Source organism: Drosophila albomicans, chromosome 2R, assembly GCF_009650485.2.
Source record: "Drosophila albomicans strain 15112-1751.03 chromosome 2R, ASM965048v2, whole genome shotgun sequence".
Classification (NCBI taxonomy): Eukaryota; Metazoa; Arthropoda; class Insecta; order Diptera; family Drosophilidae; genus Drosophila; species Drosophila albomicans.
In genome coordinates this window covers 19,610,029-19,625,540 of record NC_047631.2, presented here as the reverse complement: position 1 = coordinate 19,625,540, position 15,512 = coordinate 19,610,029, and the positions used below count along the sequence as shown (strand labels likewise).

At 37.3% G+C, this 15,512-nt stretch overlaps 1 protein-coding gene across 1 annotated transcript; it reads right to left on the bottom strand.

Annotated features, from left to right (window-relative positions):
• Window positions 1–12,732: 12,732 nt before the first annotated feature.
• LOC117576161 (calcium uptake protein 1 homolog, mitochondrial) lies at window positions 12,733–14,644 on the bottom strand. The gene is given in 2 exon segments (XM_034260736.2): window positions 12,733–13,812; window positions 13,814–14,644. Coding segments are annotated over 2 exon segments (1,356 nt in total). The 5' UTR covers window positions 14,152–14,644; the 3' UTR covers window positions 12,733–12,794.
• Between the last annotated feature and the right edge of the window lie 868 nt (window positions 14,645–15,512).

The following is a 15,512-nucleotide window of genomic DNA, read 5'->3' as shown; positions in this document are numbered from 1 at the left end:
AAATTGTCCAAGAGACGAACCACAAAAAAAAAAAAAAATAGACATGGAGAACTGCAGATAACTAAAACACATTCATATATTCAAATGACGTGCAGCTGCTTTTGCTTTGCACGTTGCCGTTGAATGGCATTTGCCCTTCACCTGGAGTCCTTTACAGCGCGTCCTCTGGGCTTGCGAAATAATTTCGAGGGATTTACATAAATACATAAGTTAAATGCACATTTAGCATTTTGAATTTGTAATATTTTTGCTGTTTAGTTTAGGTTTGTCGAGCATGTGTTGCGAGGGGGCAGATGGAGGGGTGTCGCTGACCTGCATAGCTTTTCCTCTTTTCTCATTTCATTTCAGTTTTATGTTTTTTACGTTCGTTTTTTTTTATATATATTTCATTTTTCATTTGTAATGCTTAAAGGCTCGTTTCATAGCATTGTTAGCATATGAGAGTGAGTACCATAGGTAGCCATGGCTATAGCTATGACTATGACTATGACTATAGTTATGGCTTTGGCTTTGGCTCTGGTTGGACTTGAGCGATGTGCAAATAAATGCCACATAAATTGTGCAATTGTTTCGTGTAGTGTTGTCCTAGTCTTCTCTCAAATGTCCTATGCAAAAATATGCTCCTGTTTGCCTAATGAAAATCGTTCTAGTTGTCCTTCTTCATCCGCTTCTGTGAGGGGAGAGGTCCAAAAGTGATTTGGCCGTGCAACATGGCGTATGAATTTTAATATTTAGCCATTGTGGCCAAGGTTTGCATTTTATATGTATGTGCCAGTGAGTGAGTGTTAGGTGTTGTATCGTCGAGCACTTCAATATAAAAGATTTCTCATTTTTGCTTACATTCATTCCCACCTCGCACCTCTCTCACAGCTCAAAGCACACACACACACAGCTTAGATAGCTCAGTTCACAGCTGCCGAGGTTCTTTATTATGCGACGGGGCTATTTGCAGCTTACACTGCCTTTGCTTTGTTCTCTGCCTTACATTTTTCTGTATTGTCATCAGCAACAAAACTATTTGTCTATTCACTGGTCTGCATTTACTATTTACATCCCACCCGCACTCGCTTCGCCTCGCCTCGCCTGTTATTATTTAAAAGGCTCTGTCACAGTCACAGTCACAGTCTCAGTTTTTGCCCCCATCGACATCGAGTTGAAGCTTTTGTTTGCCGTGCGAAACTGCTGCGACTGCAACTGCGAAGAGAAGGAGAGAGTGGAGGAGACTTTGCTGCCTTCACCTTTTGTGAGCTGGCCAACTGAGTTATTAATATTTATCTTGCTCTGGCCGACAGCATAAGCAATGAAATGATTTGCACAAATTGTTGTTGAAAATTTCATTACTATCATCGAGCTTAGTTTTCAGTGAATAGGCAAATTCTTTTTCTGCCCTCAAAAGTGCGCTATGGCTTTAATAACTCCCAGCTAATTGATCAATCACTATTAAAACCCAACTCCTCCCCTCCCCTCACATCAATCAGCTTAATGCGTCTTAGTATTTAAGAAGACTTTCAACACTAGGCAGAAAATGTCTCTCAACAAGAGCCAGGAAATTATGTGAATGTGTGCAGTTTGCTGTTAGCAAATATTAGGCAAGTAATTGGTTGTGCCAGCAACAGATTGAGGCTCGAAACATATTGATTCGAATATGCAAAGTGCATTTTTAATGCTCTGACATTGCAGTTTTTGCTATCTAAACTGGGGAATTTTGCAGCTTGCATTTGGCATTCGGCATTCTGCAGTCTGTAGTCTGAATTTTGCATTTTATTTTTGCTATTTTCTTCGACCACATTTCGGATATTGATAAAGAATCGAACGGAGCATGTTTGTGAATCAATTTTGGGGCAGATACTCATTACACAGCTCAGTTTGAGTTTTTGTTCTTGTTTACTTTTGGCATTCACCTGTCTGTTCCATCATGTTTGACATTTGTCAAACTAGGCATATGCAACTATGCCACAAGTTGCGTAATTGCTCTCTATCTATCGACAACTAAATTTGGCATATGCATTGATGCTACAAATTGCCGCAGATCTGTGGCAAGCTGTTATTGCCATGTGTCTCTGTGTCTGTGCTACATGCTTGCAACATTGAAAAGTTTACATTTTATTAGTTTCTCATGGCAATTTTTGGCTTTTCGTATATGTTATGCTGAATACTTTCTGCCCCGCTCTCACGCACTTCGATTGCTTTTTGGCTTTTTATTCAATCGACTCATGGGGAAACGCCTTTCGTCTCCGCTTTTGACTCTGGCTCCAACTCCAGTTGCTCTACACACACAATTCGATTGCTAAACCGCAATTACATGTTGCTTCTCTTTTGCTCCCTCACTGCTCTCTCTATCTCTCTCTCTCACTCTGCACATCGTTTTGCATTAGATGCGATTTGAAAACTGCAAATTGGATTTGCTCAACTTTACCAAATTGCCACAACAGGAAGCAAATCGGCAAGCAAATCGACTGCGTTTGGCTAAAGTATTACCCAAAGTTTGCAACCAATTATAACTTCAAAAATCACACAAACACACACACACACACGCATCTTTTTTGTTGGCTTTAAAAGAATGAAAATGTGAATTTTCTCAAATTGTTAATGCCAATAGGTATAAAGTACTATACTATATATAAAACGAGTTAACCAACTCAACTCGACTCGTTTCTCGCTTGCTTTATTGTCTTGTCAATTTTTAATTAATATGCAAATTTTGTTAATGTGTGAACATAACAATTCGCCTGTTTTAAACAGACAAACCCAAAATGTTAATTTTAATGTTGGCGACCGCAATTTCCAACATTGTCTAATAAGAATTTCAACTCCCACAATAAACCAAACGAGCCCCAAATAAACATTCTCTGCACATCCCTCCCCCTGATCATGTTCAGCCAGCTTCCTTTGACATTTTAATAGTTCTGTTGCCACATTCGCTTTGTTTTGTTTAACATTTTGTTTCATGTCCTACCTTCTTAGCTCACCACAGAGCTTTACGGCTTTAAAGAGTTACGTGAAGTGGTTTTTACTGAAAGAAAAGAGTGAAAAGTGTTTTAAAATAAATTTAAGTATAATAATTATAATCCTAAATCTAGTGAATTTATTATATAGTTGTTATTTAATAATAATTAAATAAAGTAAAGTGTTAAAATCTATTGTTAAAGTAGATAATAAGAATATAATAGGCAGAGTTCACTTAAAAATTTGTTAAACAAATATTTACATTAATTTAAAATAGACCTAAGTTCCTTAAACAATTTATATTAATTTGCTAATAAATAGAGAAGTCAAATCGAATTCATTTTTTACATTTAACATAAAATATTTCCTAATATAATTTGTTTAAAATATTTTAAGCAATTAATGAATTGCGTTCATAACTTTACCTAACGCAGTAAACATTGAATAAACATTAAATTTTAATAAGAGATAAGTTTTTAAAATAATAATTAAACTGTTAGAAATATTAAAGTTACGTAAATATCTGAAAAGCAAGTAAATATATTATATTGTTCTTATAAGCCACAATTTTTTAAATATAAATAAGTTTAATTTATTATATATAAGTTCCCCAATACCTATATGAAAAAATAATATATCGTTCCATAATATTGTTAATTATTGCTTTCGTTATACTGCATTTTTTAAAAAGATTTTTATATAATTCGCCAAACGTGTCAGCTATTAAATTATCAATTTGAGTATGCAAAAAAGAAGCGCATATTTCAATTGCAACAATTCTGAAGCCATTTTGCATGTTGCAAGCAATCAATCAACTGCCAGACTGAATTGAAATTAAAACAACAGTCTGTTGAACGAGAGCACACCTTAAAGCAGATCCGCAGAAACAGAACCAGAAACCTGAAACAGAAACAGAAACAGAGAGGGTTGTGTGCATTGGCGGTTGGCCGTGTCCGTTGTGATGACCACAAAATTACGTGCCACGTCGCTTCATTGCCGCACATACATTCCCAATTAAGCGATAAGCGGGTGGCAGGTGGAGTAAGAGTGAGAGAGAGATAGATAGAGAGAGGGAGCAAGAGAGAGAGAGAGGGAAAGAGTTTGCAAGCGCACATGCGACACAGTAAATTAAATCGGGCAACAGCCGCGCATGCAAACGATGCGTACTTAAATGGGGTGAAATAAAAAGAAAGCAATTGCAATTCATAAAATAATAAATATAAAATTGATTTACGGCATGTCCGGTGCAACAAAATACAACAACAACAGCAACGAGAGCAATAGCATGGCGGACAAAACGGAAGAATAAAAAACGATATGCGTCAGTTAACGGAAAGCGAAAATATGCTCTGAATTTTCTTTCGCAGCAAGTGAAAGGCCTTCAGACTATACTATGCTCGCATTGTTTGCTCTTTGGCGATGATGCAACAGTGGCTGCATTTCCATATTGTACACGCAGCAACAACATCAACAACAAATGCAAATTGAGTCAAGTATTTGTGGCTAAACGTGATCGACTTTCTGCTACTTTCTACTAACAATAGTATAGTGAAATAAATGAGAATGCCAGCATACACTTTTTGGAGAGTACAGGGTATGAAAAAGGTCATGTCAAAAACAGAAATATGCCACAAGGTATTTGCAATGAAATGATTTTTATTTAAACAGAATTGTGCGTCAGTCGAGAGGCCAGTCGAGCCAGTCCAGCACAATAAAAAAACAAGTGAGAAAGCTACAGTCGAGTGTGCTCGACTGTGAGATACCCGCAATCCATTGAGAATAAAATCATTTTCTACAAATATGCCAAATTAATATGCTGAAAATTACAAAAATATACCGAAAGGTATATTTGGTATGTTGATATACTACTACATTCAGAATATGTATATGACAGGCAATGCAGCTAAGACCCTATTTCAGTAGGAGTTTTTACCCTACAAAAGTATTTCGTCGGAAGTGGGCGTGGTCAAAATTTAAAACATACTCGATGTGCGTTAAAAGATAACAAACGCTCTAAAAAATTATATCTCAAACTCTTATAGTCTCAGAGATCTATGTGTTAAATCGGACGGACGGACAGAAAGACAGCCAGACAGACGTTGCCGCTGATCAAGAATATATATACTCTATGAGGTCGTAGTTACCCTTTTCTGACTGTCACATACATTTCCTGCCAGCACAATATTATAATACCCTTCTACGCTATGGGTATCGGGCATAAAAAACGTAACACCAACAATGTCCAGTGACAGCAAGAAGCACAACAGCAGCAGCAGCAACAACACCTGCAACACACACAGATTCATGCATTTATAGAAAGAGGCATGTACATGCATGTACGCACCACACAAAGAGACAGCGTGAGTCCACTAACAGAGACAGAAAGAGAGAGAGTGAATGAGAGATAGAGAGAACAACGCACAGATTGCAAAATATTTGTCATAATACTTTTAAGTTCATGTCAAGCGGAGATTATGTCTCTGCTCTCTGTTCACTGATTGACATATGTCACTCAGCCAGCCAGCCAACCAGTCAGTCAGTCAGTCAGTCAGTCATTCAGTCAGTCAGTCAGTAGGTGCCCCTTTCTGTCTGCCCCTCTGTCTGCTAGCCAGCCAAGCAGTCATTCGAGTAGTGAGGCAACAGTCATGCCTGTAGTGGGTTTATTTGTTGTGTTCCTTGTTTGCCATTCATTTTTCATATCGATATGAACACAAATACATATATACACAAGCACCTACATATACATACATGTGAACAGTGTACATCTGTATTTTGGAGTGTTTGCTCGAGTTTTTCATTTTTGGGTCAGTCAAATCAAAGAGCGAGCGAACACATCAAATATAAATAATTGTATGGCATTTTACAACACTGTTTGCTGACATAGGTAACAGCAAAAGGTGCGTGGGCATTATCACACACACTCACACACATACACACACATTTACATACACACTCCGTCTAGCCCCGAGTCGAATTCATATCCATATCCTGTCCGTTTGCATGAAATTCCATTTCCATTTCGATTTCGATTTCGTTTTCATTTTCAGCATTCTCGTTTTGGCCATGTGTTGTTGGCCCTGTGCGCACAAGTCCAGTTTGGCATTTGATAAATGATTCGCGTTAATAAAATGCGTTACCAGAATGGCCGCCTTTAATCGCTTGACACATTTTATATTTTTTCAACATTAATCATTCGCTATGATCTTCGTTGCTAACGTCATTTTTTATGGCACCCCAAGCTGGGCATTGGCTCAAATCACTTCATATGGCCAAAACAAAATAAAAAAGGGTACAGCCAAGAGCCAAAGTAAAGTTAAAGTTGGCCGAAAGGAAAACGAGACATCTGCAGCAACAACTGAATTGATCTCAGGGTCCATTGGCGTTGGCTATTTTTTCGATTATTGCAACACTATTAATATTATATTTTAGAAAGGAAATAAAAGTATGTGAATAACATAACAAGAACTACATAAATTTATTGTCTAAACAAAATATTTGCTTTTTAGTTTTGTAATTTTACACCAAAGTTTATATTTAAATAGTATAGAAGAGATCTAAAATTTTCTGAGTAATTATTTAAAGCGTATCTATTATTCGTACACACTCCATATTCTATATATTTTGCTACAGCTCTTATTGTTGATTAAGAAACTTTCTTGGCTCGAAAGTTGGCCTGATGGCAAACGCAAAGACGAACTTGGCAGAGAGCCTGGACAGGAACCACATCAATTATGCATTTAGCAACGGATACTAACAAATAGGAGAGTTAATGCATTTGTCCTGTTTGTGATTTTATTAGTTTGCTTCATTAAAATTTGATGCAATTTTGTTTTGATTGAGTAATGAATTTATTTAAGTACGAATTCTGGTTGACTCCGAGATTGACCAGTCTCCACATATCTGATTGACTCTCTGTGGTCTCTTAAAAGGGGTAAATTGTTATGCGCAGGTCTTCGAATTGCACCTCGCATGGGTAACAAAGGGGAGTGAGGGGGAAGAACAGGAAATCAGTTGCATTTGGAGTAATTGATTGGATCGCCTCGTTAACAGTTCAAATTAAACGGAAATAACATTTGTCTTGTAATAAATTTGTTCAATTATATTATATGGATTCCTCTTGCCATGGCTCAATGTTTGTCCACGGCCAGTTAGTTATAATTAAAAATGAATTAATTATTGAAATATCAATAGTCCCACGTGCGTGTATTTGTTGTGAGCTAACAAGACTGCAGGAGTGTAATTATTACTGGATTAAAGTTACACAATATTCAAGCACACCCTTTGCAGCCCTCAACTGATAAAAAAAAAGGTCGTTTTAACTGCATAATAAATTCGATTCTGAGCATAAACATAATGAGAGTATTTTGCAGTTATGCATACCCCAGATTTTAAAATGTTATTAACAACGTTCTGCAGTCATGTGAATGAGTCATTTAATTGCAATATTAAACACATATGTTTACTGAATAAATTTACTTTTTTTTTGTCATTTAAAAAAGTTCTTTGCAGTCACAGAAAATAAATACAAAATAGGGTTTATTTTTTTTAATTTTGTAATAAAAAAAAACAACGTCTATCTTTTTTTTTTTGTTTTTTTTTTTTATGAAGTTGTAAGCTCGTAAAGTCAATTATGAGCTTTTGAGATATTTACAGTAATTTTCATATGTAAGTCAATAAGCGAAAAGTAATTAATAAATTATATTAATTGTGATAAAATATGCATATGTTTATTATAACCACTACTTAGATGCATAATCCAGGGACTTGATTTAATTTAAAGTTTATGGAGTTTATTATACAAAAATTGATGCAATGCGTTTAAACTCGACTCGCTTATGCTTATTTTAAATTGAATAGTAATAATTATTTGTCTACTGATTTCTGAATTAATGATAAGTTTGTTTTTTAGGTAACAAACAAAAATGAAAAGAAAATATTAACCAGACTTAATTCTTTAATGTTTAAATAAAGGTATTATTCTTCAATTCATTTAAGTTTATTTTTAAAACGATAGTATTATAGTAATTTAAATAATATTTTGTACTTATAAATTCGGAATGACAATAGATAGATGGCTGAATGGTTGAATTTTTTCTTTGTATAACAATAGAGAAAATAAAAATATGTTCGTCAAGTTATTCGTTAGGTTTATTTAATTATTATTTTTTTATGATTTATTATTGCCATTTTTATAAGGAAACAGACAGAGAGAAACGAATTACTAATTTGTTAAATATTTTTATTACTGTTTCTGTATAGAGTACAAAAAAACCCTTTCTTCCATGGTTTTTTTTTAGTTATTATGCGTATGTAAATTGACAGACAGGACAAAAACATTAAAATATTCATCAACTCATTTAAGTTTATCTTAACTGAAAACATTAAATTTAAATATCACTTTTTTCTGATGATTTCTGAATAATTTTATTTTATCAAAAAATAGAAGTTAGGCAAAGAGCAAAGTAAAATTTTTGACAGACAGATGGCTAATTTGGCTAATATGTTCTTTAAAAAAAAAGATATAATCGTTTACTCGGTTTAGTTAATCTAAATAAAACATTTTTGTTGATGATTTCTGAATGATTTATTGATGACATTTTATTAGGAATCACACAAGGAACAATTTTTATTTTTTAACAGGCAGATGACTAATTTATGGAATATTTTCATTACAGCTTTAAAAATACTCTTTCCCATTTATAAAAACGAGTCATGAAACTGAGATTTCACTCGCAGGATGTTATGTTATGCCGTGCCTTTGCCTTGTGCCTTGTGCCTTTTGCCTCTTGCGTTTTGCGTTTTTGCCTTTTTGACGTCAAGCGTTTCGCTTGTACATTATTAGGTTGACATGTTTGTACTTGAAATTTCAGGCACGTTTGATGAAATGTAATAGAAGAAGCCGCACAACATTTTTGTGTGTGTCAGACAGTTTAACCTGATCCCCCTCATCCCCCCGTTCGCCAGATGACGCCTAAGATACTTACATGAAAACGGGTATATACTCATCGTATAGTACATTCATAAGTGTGTATATAATTTGGCTTGCGATGTCAAAGCAGCCTTAACAGATGTTGCACTCAACTGCGGGGTTGGGGCTAATAGGCAGTTATCAATCTGTATTCTGTATTCGGTATCCTGTATCCTTAATCCCGTATCCATGGCAAATAAAGTTTCCACACTCCATCCAATTTTGAATCCTTTTCTGCTAATACATGTATTAAGCGTTTAGCCTTTTGCTGCCGCAATCGTTTGGAAGTAATCAGCATAATAAGGTAAACGAGTGAAGCAGTCAAAGGCTGGTAAAGCCTTTTGAGCATGTCGTTTGTCTCTGCACACGTAATTACCCAGGCTCAAGCAGCTGCTGCTGCTGCTACTTTTGTTGGGGTTAAAGTTCATTTTTGGGGCAAAGTTAAGGTTAAGAATTTTACTGATTACTTTAAGTTTGCTGCACACATACACAAAACTGTTTTGATGATAAATAAAATTTGCAGTAGCCTAAATCATCAGCACAAACACACATTCACTTACAGTCAAAAAAGAGAGAGAGAGGGAGAGCGAGAGAGAGGTGAACACATGTTCATACTCACGCGATAAGCACCTGCATATTCATAACTCAGATAAGCAGGAGCAAAGTCCTGAGTGTGACTGGGGCCAACGTTCAACCTTGATGCGAGCAAAAGTATCCTGCCAGGCAACCTAAACATTTTTCGGCAACCTAAATTCATGTAAATTATGTTAAAGTGCAAACGCCCGTAAGAAGATGACGCTTTGCTTCGCTTCTGTTCGGTTTGGGCCTCTTTTTCAGCTCTACTCTATCTTGAGCGGAGGGCGGGGCGGGGCGTTGTGGTGTGGGCGTGGCAGGCTGGAGAATAAACTGTGCATTTTCATGCCTGGCCATAGACGTGTGTAAAATAATATTTTTGCACATTCTACGCCTCAAAACCATAAAATTGCATAATTTATAAATTTGAATATCTAACACACACTCTCCCACACCCACACACGCACACTATCACACTTAGTTGTGTGTAGTTTAGTGTGTGCTGCACAGTCGAAATGCAGCTTTATTGCTTTGACCGAACATTTGAAACACAATTTAGACAAAAGAAATTCTAGGAAAATAGAAAATTGTCTGTGAAATTGCAGCTGGAAATAGGCATATCGACTCTGGCAAAAAATATCTACTACATTGTATTAAATTTTCACTTGAATTTCGAGTAAATTTTTAAATTCCTTTTCTTTTATTTAGCATAGGAATGAGAAATCGTATTGGCTGTAGATGCTGATGCCATAAGACGAATGCCACAAATGCACTTCACTTCAGCTCAAACGTTACAACAACATCAAGAGTATAAATGACCCAAATAACACTTGTCAACAAAATCATAACTTAACACAAATATTTCTTGACTTTTTGGTCAACGAAAAAAAAAGGACTGCAGACTTCATTGCGCATTTAATTGATTTGGACTTTCTGTTGATTCGCCTTTGGTTTATTGCCGACTTCTACCAAATTTCGGTTGCTGTGGTTCCACAATCTATTCGGTCATGTCAAAAGCTCTCAATTTATTTTATTTATTTTTATATCCTTACTGAGGCTACTTGAGTTTTGTGTGCCATTTGGCAAACTGCAGAGAATATTGATACACTTTATGATTTATTTATTTATTTATGATTTTTGGATTAATAAAAATGTGTGACTTGCTTACACCAAATTTCTTGCTTAACATCTAAATGTTTAAAAAATATTTATTTTTTTTATTGGAAGTGTAATAAAATGTTGATTTGTTGACTTAAGGTGGCACCAATGAAAAATCTTTCATTTGATTTAATCGGTTTTCAATTAATTAGTGAGAGCGGTTATTGGAAGAGTTTTTATACCCGCTACCCATAGGGTAGAAGGGTATTTTAATTTTGTGCCGGCAGGAAATGTATGTAACTGGTAGAACGAGGTATCTCCGACCCTATAAAGTATATATTCTTGATCAGCGTCAACAGCCAAGACGATCTAGCCATGTCCGTCTGTCCGACCGTCCGTATGAAACACTGGATCTCAGAGACTATAAGAGATAGAGCTATAATTTTTTTTCGACAGCATTTGTTATGTTTGCAAGTTTGTTTCAAATTTTTGCCAGGCCCACTTCCGCCCCCGCAAATCAAAAAAATCGAATAACAAGCGTAATTTTAAAGCTAGAGTTGCGAATTTTGGTATATACTATAATTACTATAGTACTTATGATTCCTGAAAATTTGGTAGAATTTATTAAAGAAATACTTTTGTATGGGCAAAAACGCCTACTTACTAGGCCTCTTAGTTGCTGGTACATTGTGCCGTCTATGGTATTATTAGTGTAATGCTTAAAAATCTAAAATATAAATAGTGGTACTTTCAATAAAATCAAACAATGCGTTATTTTAATAATATTCCAATTACAATTACGTATACTGAAATACACAGAAAACAATATTTTGTATTATTATTATTTCTTCAATAACTTGTAAGATTTTTATCTGATCGGTAAACAAAATGAATATACATGTCGTTTTCCCACTTCTTCTGAAAGTATTCTTAGACTCATAATTATTATTATTTGCGGTCCCTATTTAATTTCAGATAATAAAGCAGGAGTCCTTAATTATATTTCATTGCATTTCCACTACAAATCAATGCTCGCTATTAGCTCACAATTGTATAAATGTTTAAGCAGTAAAGTTTAACTGAATTTTGACACACCCTCATCAATAGTCGATGAACAAAGATGAACAAGGGTGAACAAGTCTTTGAAATTGGAGTATTAGTTGTGCTTTGTCTGAGGGGGTTCACACTGTTCTATTTCTCATCGGTCAAGTTTATTGGACACATGCTCGTCGTAAGCTGGCGCAGATGTTTGTTTAGTGAATTACTCTAAGGGCATTCGAGCTGACCTCAAAGTGGGGTCGCCGCTCCCCCTGCCCTACCTCCATCCCCTTGCGGTGTGGTGGCCAAAAACGCAAGCATTGTTTCAAGCATGTTTTCCAAGGCGTAACTTTCTCTCCAATGACCCCAGCAGAGTGCGTGAAACCACAGAAATTTTACAACTATTTAGTGCAAATGGAGCGACGGCGGGTTCACACCCATTATCTAAGCCTAGGTGAGTGAAAATAGTTATTGCCAGCAGAGCCTTTAACAAATACCAAGTAGAGTAGTAGTGGGTGATAAAAGTTGAGAGTCTCGTGTAAGCTGCGTTTGTTAACTGCCCCGTGTGGTGCGGTCGAACCCAACATTTGATGGCATTTGTGAGTGGAACAAGCTCAACACACACACAAGCACATACTTAAAGGAGCAGTGTGCTCTTTTGGTGCCTCCATTTCAATGGCACGCAACTTTAGTTTCGTTGCTTTCTTTATCTTTATCTTTATCTTTGTCATTTTTGTTGTTTTCCTTTTTACCGCGATGTGTGTGTGGCAGAGGTTGAAACGCTTCAAGTTGAAAGCAAACAAAATGCGCTTTTGCGTTTCTGCGCGACTCACGACGATAGCAGAAGAGATAGAGAGAGGAAAGAAAAGAGAGGAAACTGCACCTGGCTTTGTGTCTGTCCGTTAAAAGCGTTTATCCTCAAAGGAGTCGGATGAAGAGCTCGCTGAAATGCATCAAATCAGCGCTTTGCAATATGAAGAGCCGTCTTGGCTTTTGCGGTGCAAATGTGAATGCGAATGAGCATCAGAGCCTCAGCTGGGGAATGCGTTAAGAGAAGAGTTCAAGCAAAGTTTTCGAGTAGGCAAACAATGCGAGTGCACAGAGTCCGCCCACTAAAGACGCTTGCACTTATGTCCAATAAAAATTTATTACGTCTCTCACACTCCACACTCTATACGAAAAATGTGCTCTGAGCACATTTAACGACACTTTTAACTAGTTCCCATGGGTTAAGGCGACGTTTTCTGGCCATGCGATGTCGCATTGCTTGCAGAAACTCAGTGCGTCCAAGGATGCCATTATTATCCGTATCGAACACGGTGAAAATGATATCAATCATGTTCGATGATAAGCTTACACCCACAACAATATCAGAGATATGCTTCAGTGTGCTACGCGATATATCCGCTCCGGCCAGAAAGTGATATGTTAATGCTATATCAATAGTTGGTATATTCGAGACGAACTTGAAGAAGGACATGAACTCCTCTAGAGTTACGCCACGCTTTGAGTTCTTATACTTCTTCTTAATACGCTCCAACGTTGTCATCTTATCATAACGTGGAATCGATGAGTAGGATAACAGCAGCGTACTAAACGCCAGCTCACTGATGACCTTCTTATTCTTAAACTCTGTTCTTCCACCGTCCAAGCGATGCAGCATGTTGAACTCAATCAGCAAAATATCCTGCGACAATTTGCGCTTGAAAGTCATGAACTTTTCAAGGCTCAGTTTCTCATTCAAATTTGGTCCAAAGAAGTAATGATTGATCGAGTTACTCGCCTTGAAGCGTGAATTTCCAGTGACGCCCTGCATCAGATAGCTCATGCCCTTCAAGTCGAGATTGTTGTCGCCATTCGGATCGAAAATGTGAAAGCCAATCTCAAAATAATGATCCGGCATTGGCACCAACATATGCAGATACAGATAATCCGTGAAAGTCAACAAACCATCCGGTCTTATCTTATAGAATATGCTGTCCGCGGGCACGCATTGAAAGCTGAGTTTTTGTGCCTCCTCGCGACTCATCTTGCGATACTGATTCAAGCCCAGGCCGTCCGGTTGCCTGATGCCCGGCATCATGGACCGCAAGAAATCAATGGGCGTCATATACACCTCCCACTTTCCGGCACTATTGAGCGTCTTGATTGATGCAAAGTACCCGAAGATCTTCTCCGGCTGCGAGTATGCGCAATCGATTCTCATACTCACGTATGGTGATGTCACGAAACCGACCACGATGCGTAGCATGATCGTTGCTACTTCTATTCGGCCTACTCCACCAGAGCTTCACCTCATGCAGCTGCTGCTTCCTCTCCTGTTGCTTCTCCTTGTTGGCCATAGCGGGCAGCAGTTGTGGCAACAACCATCGCTTGCAACCAAAGCCAGCGATGACGATTAGCATGCAGTATTTGAATATCCGGAATTGTTTCGTCTGCACTCCAAGATTATCACTTTGTTGGCATCTCAATATTGCTTTCATCTGGACTTTTATGCCGTTCACAATTTTGCTGAGGGCGGAAAACATGCTGTTGCCAATAGGAAATTTTGAATTTTTACCTATGCCCACAAAACGTTGGACATTTGTTTGCCAAATCCTCAACTAGACTTTAGCTTGAGGTCATCGTTTTTTTTCCGTGCGAGTTTCGTATTTTGTTTTTTTGTTTCGAACTCCCCCAAAAAAAAAACTGATTGGTGTTGCAAGGCCTGCAAGCCACGGAAGTCTCTGAAGCACATTCGATTAGAGCATTAAATGTAATCAGCAGCGCAAATGTTTGAACTAAGCCAAACACATAGATTCTTCTCCTTTTGCACTTTCTCTCCCCCCTTTCAATGGTTGTATAAGACCCCTGGGAAATTTGCCAACAATAAACTGAGCCAAAGCCAAGCAAACATGGCGATGGAGATGAAAAGCAGAAAATTTCTTTTGCATTTGAGTGCGAATAGACGAATACACACACATACACATAACACAGATATGTTATGTGTGGTTCCAGTGATAGATTGTTGTAGATTTTGTGGATTGTTTGATTTATAGCATGGCGCCTGAAGCGTACACTTTTTCCACAGCCTGCTCGCTCACCTGGGGCGCTTTTCATTTAAAGCGAATTTCTGTATTAAAGTTCACTGAATTTTGTAATAATTCAGTTGGAATGTTAAAGACAGTTCAGAGTTGTGCTTGAAGCCCTTTTTTGTTTGCATTGTTCGATTTGCAAAACGCGTGTCTGAAAGGAATGACAAATCAGTGCTGAGACAGACGTGTTAAAAATTAGCGCAAAATGAAAGCAAATATTAAACGGAAGAGGACTCACTCACTGACTGGGTTTATTTGATTAGAATAGAGTGCGAAATGTTCATGAAGGGGATGCATTTGTGAATGTTTGCAGGCTTAGTTCAAAATTAATCAACTACAAAAGCTAAAGGCTCATTTGCATACGAGCATATGCAAATGCGAATTGTATTTTTGTTGTTGTGTGTGAGTGTGTGAGGTGGTTGGGGGGATTTATCTTCGAGAACACGAGATTAAATGAGTAAAGTGTCACCTGCAGCAGCAGCAGCAGCTACCGATTCACCGATTTACCGACTCGCACCTCTCACTGACAACTGACAAATCCAAAATAATCCAGATATGTGACGTATGCGTTTTGGGGGAGCGATACGAATAAGCCCATAACTAGGCAGACTTATCAGGCCTTGATTAACGGCCTCTGCCTCTGTTTCTGTATCTCGCTCGGTTGAGCGCCCAGTCGATCTGTACTTTATGCTACTTTATTTATGCCTTTTGTTGATTCTACATTTTTAACACTTGCCTGCGTTTCTTCCCTCTCTTCCTTCTATCTGTCTGCTTTCGTTTCTAAGGGTATGCAAAGGATAATCGTATTTGTCAAC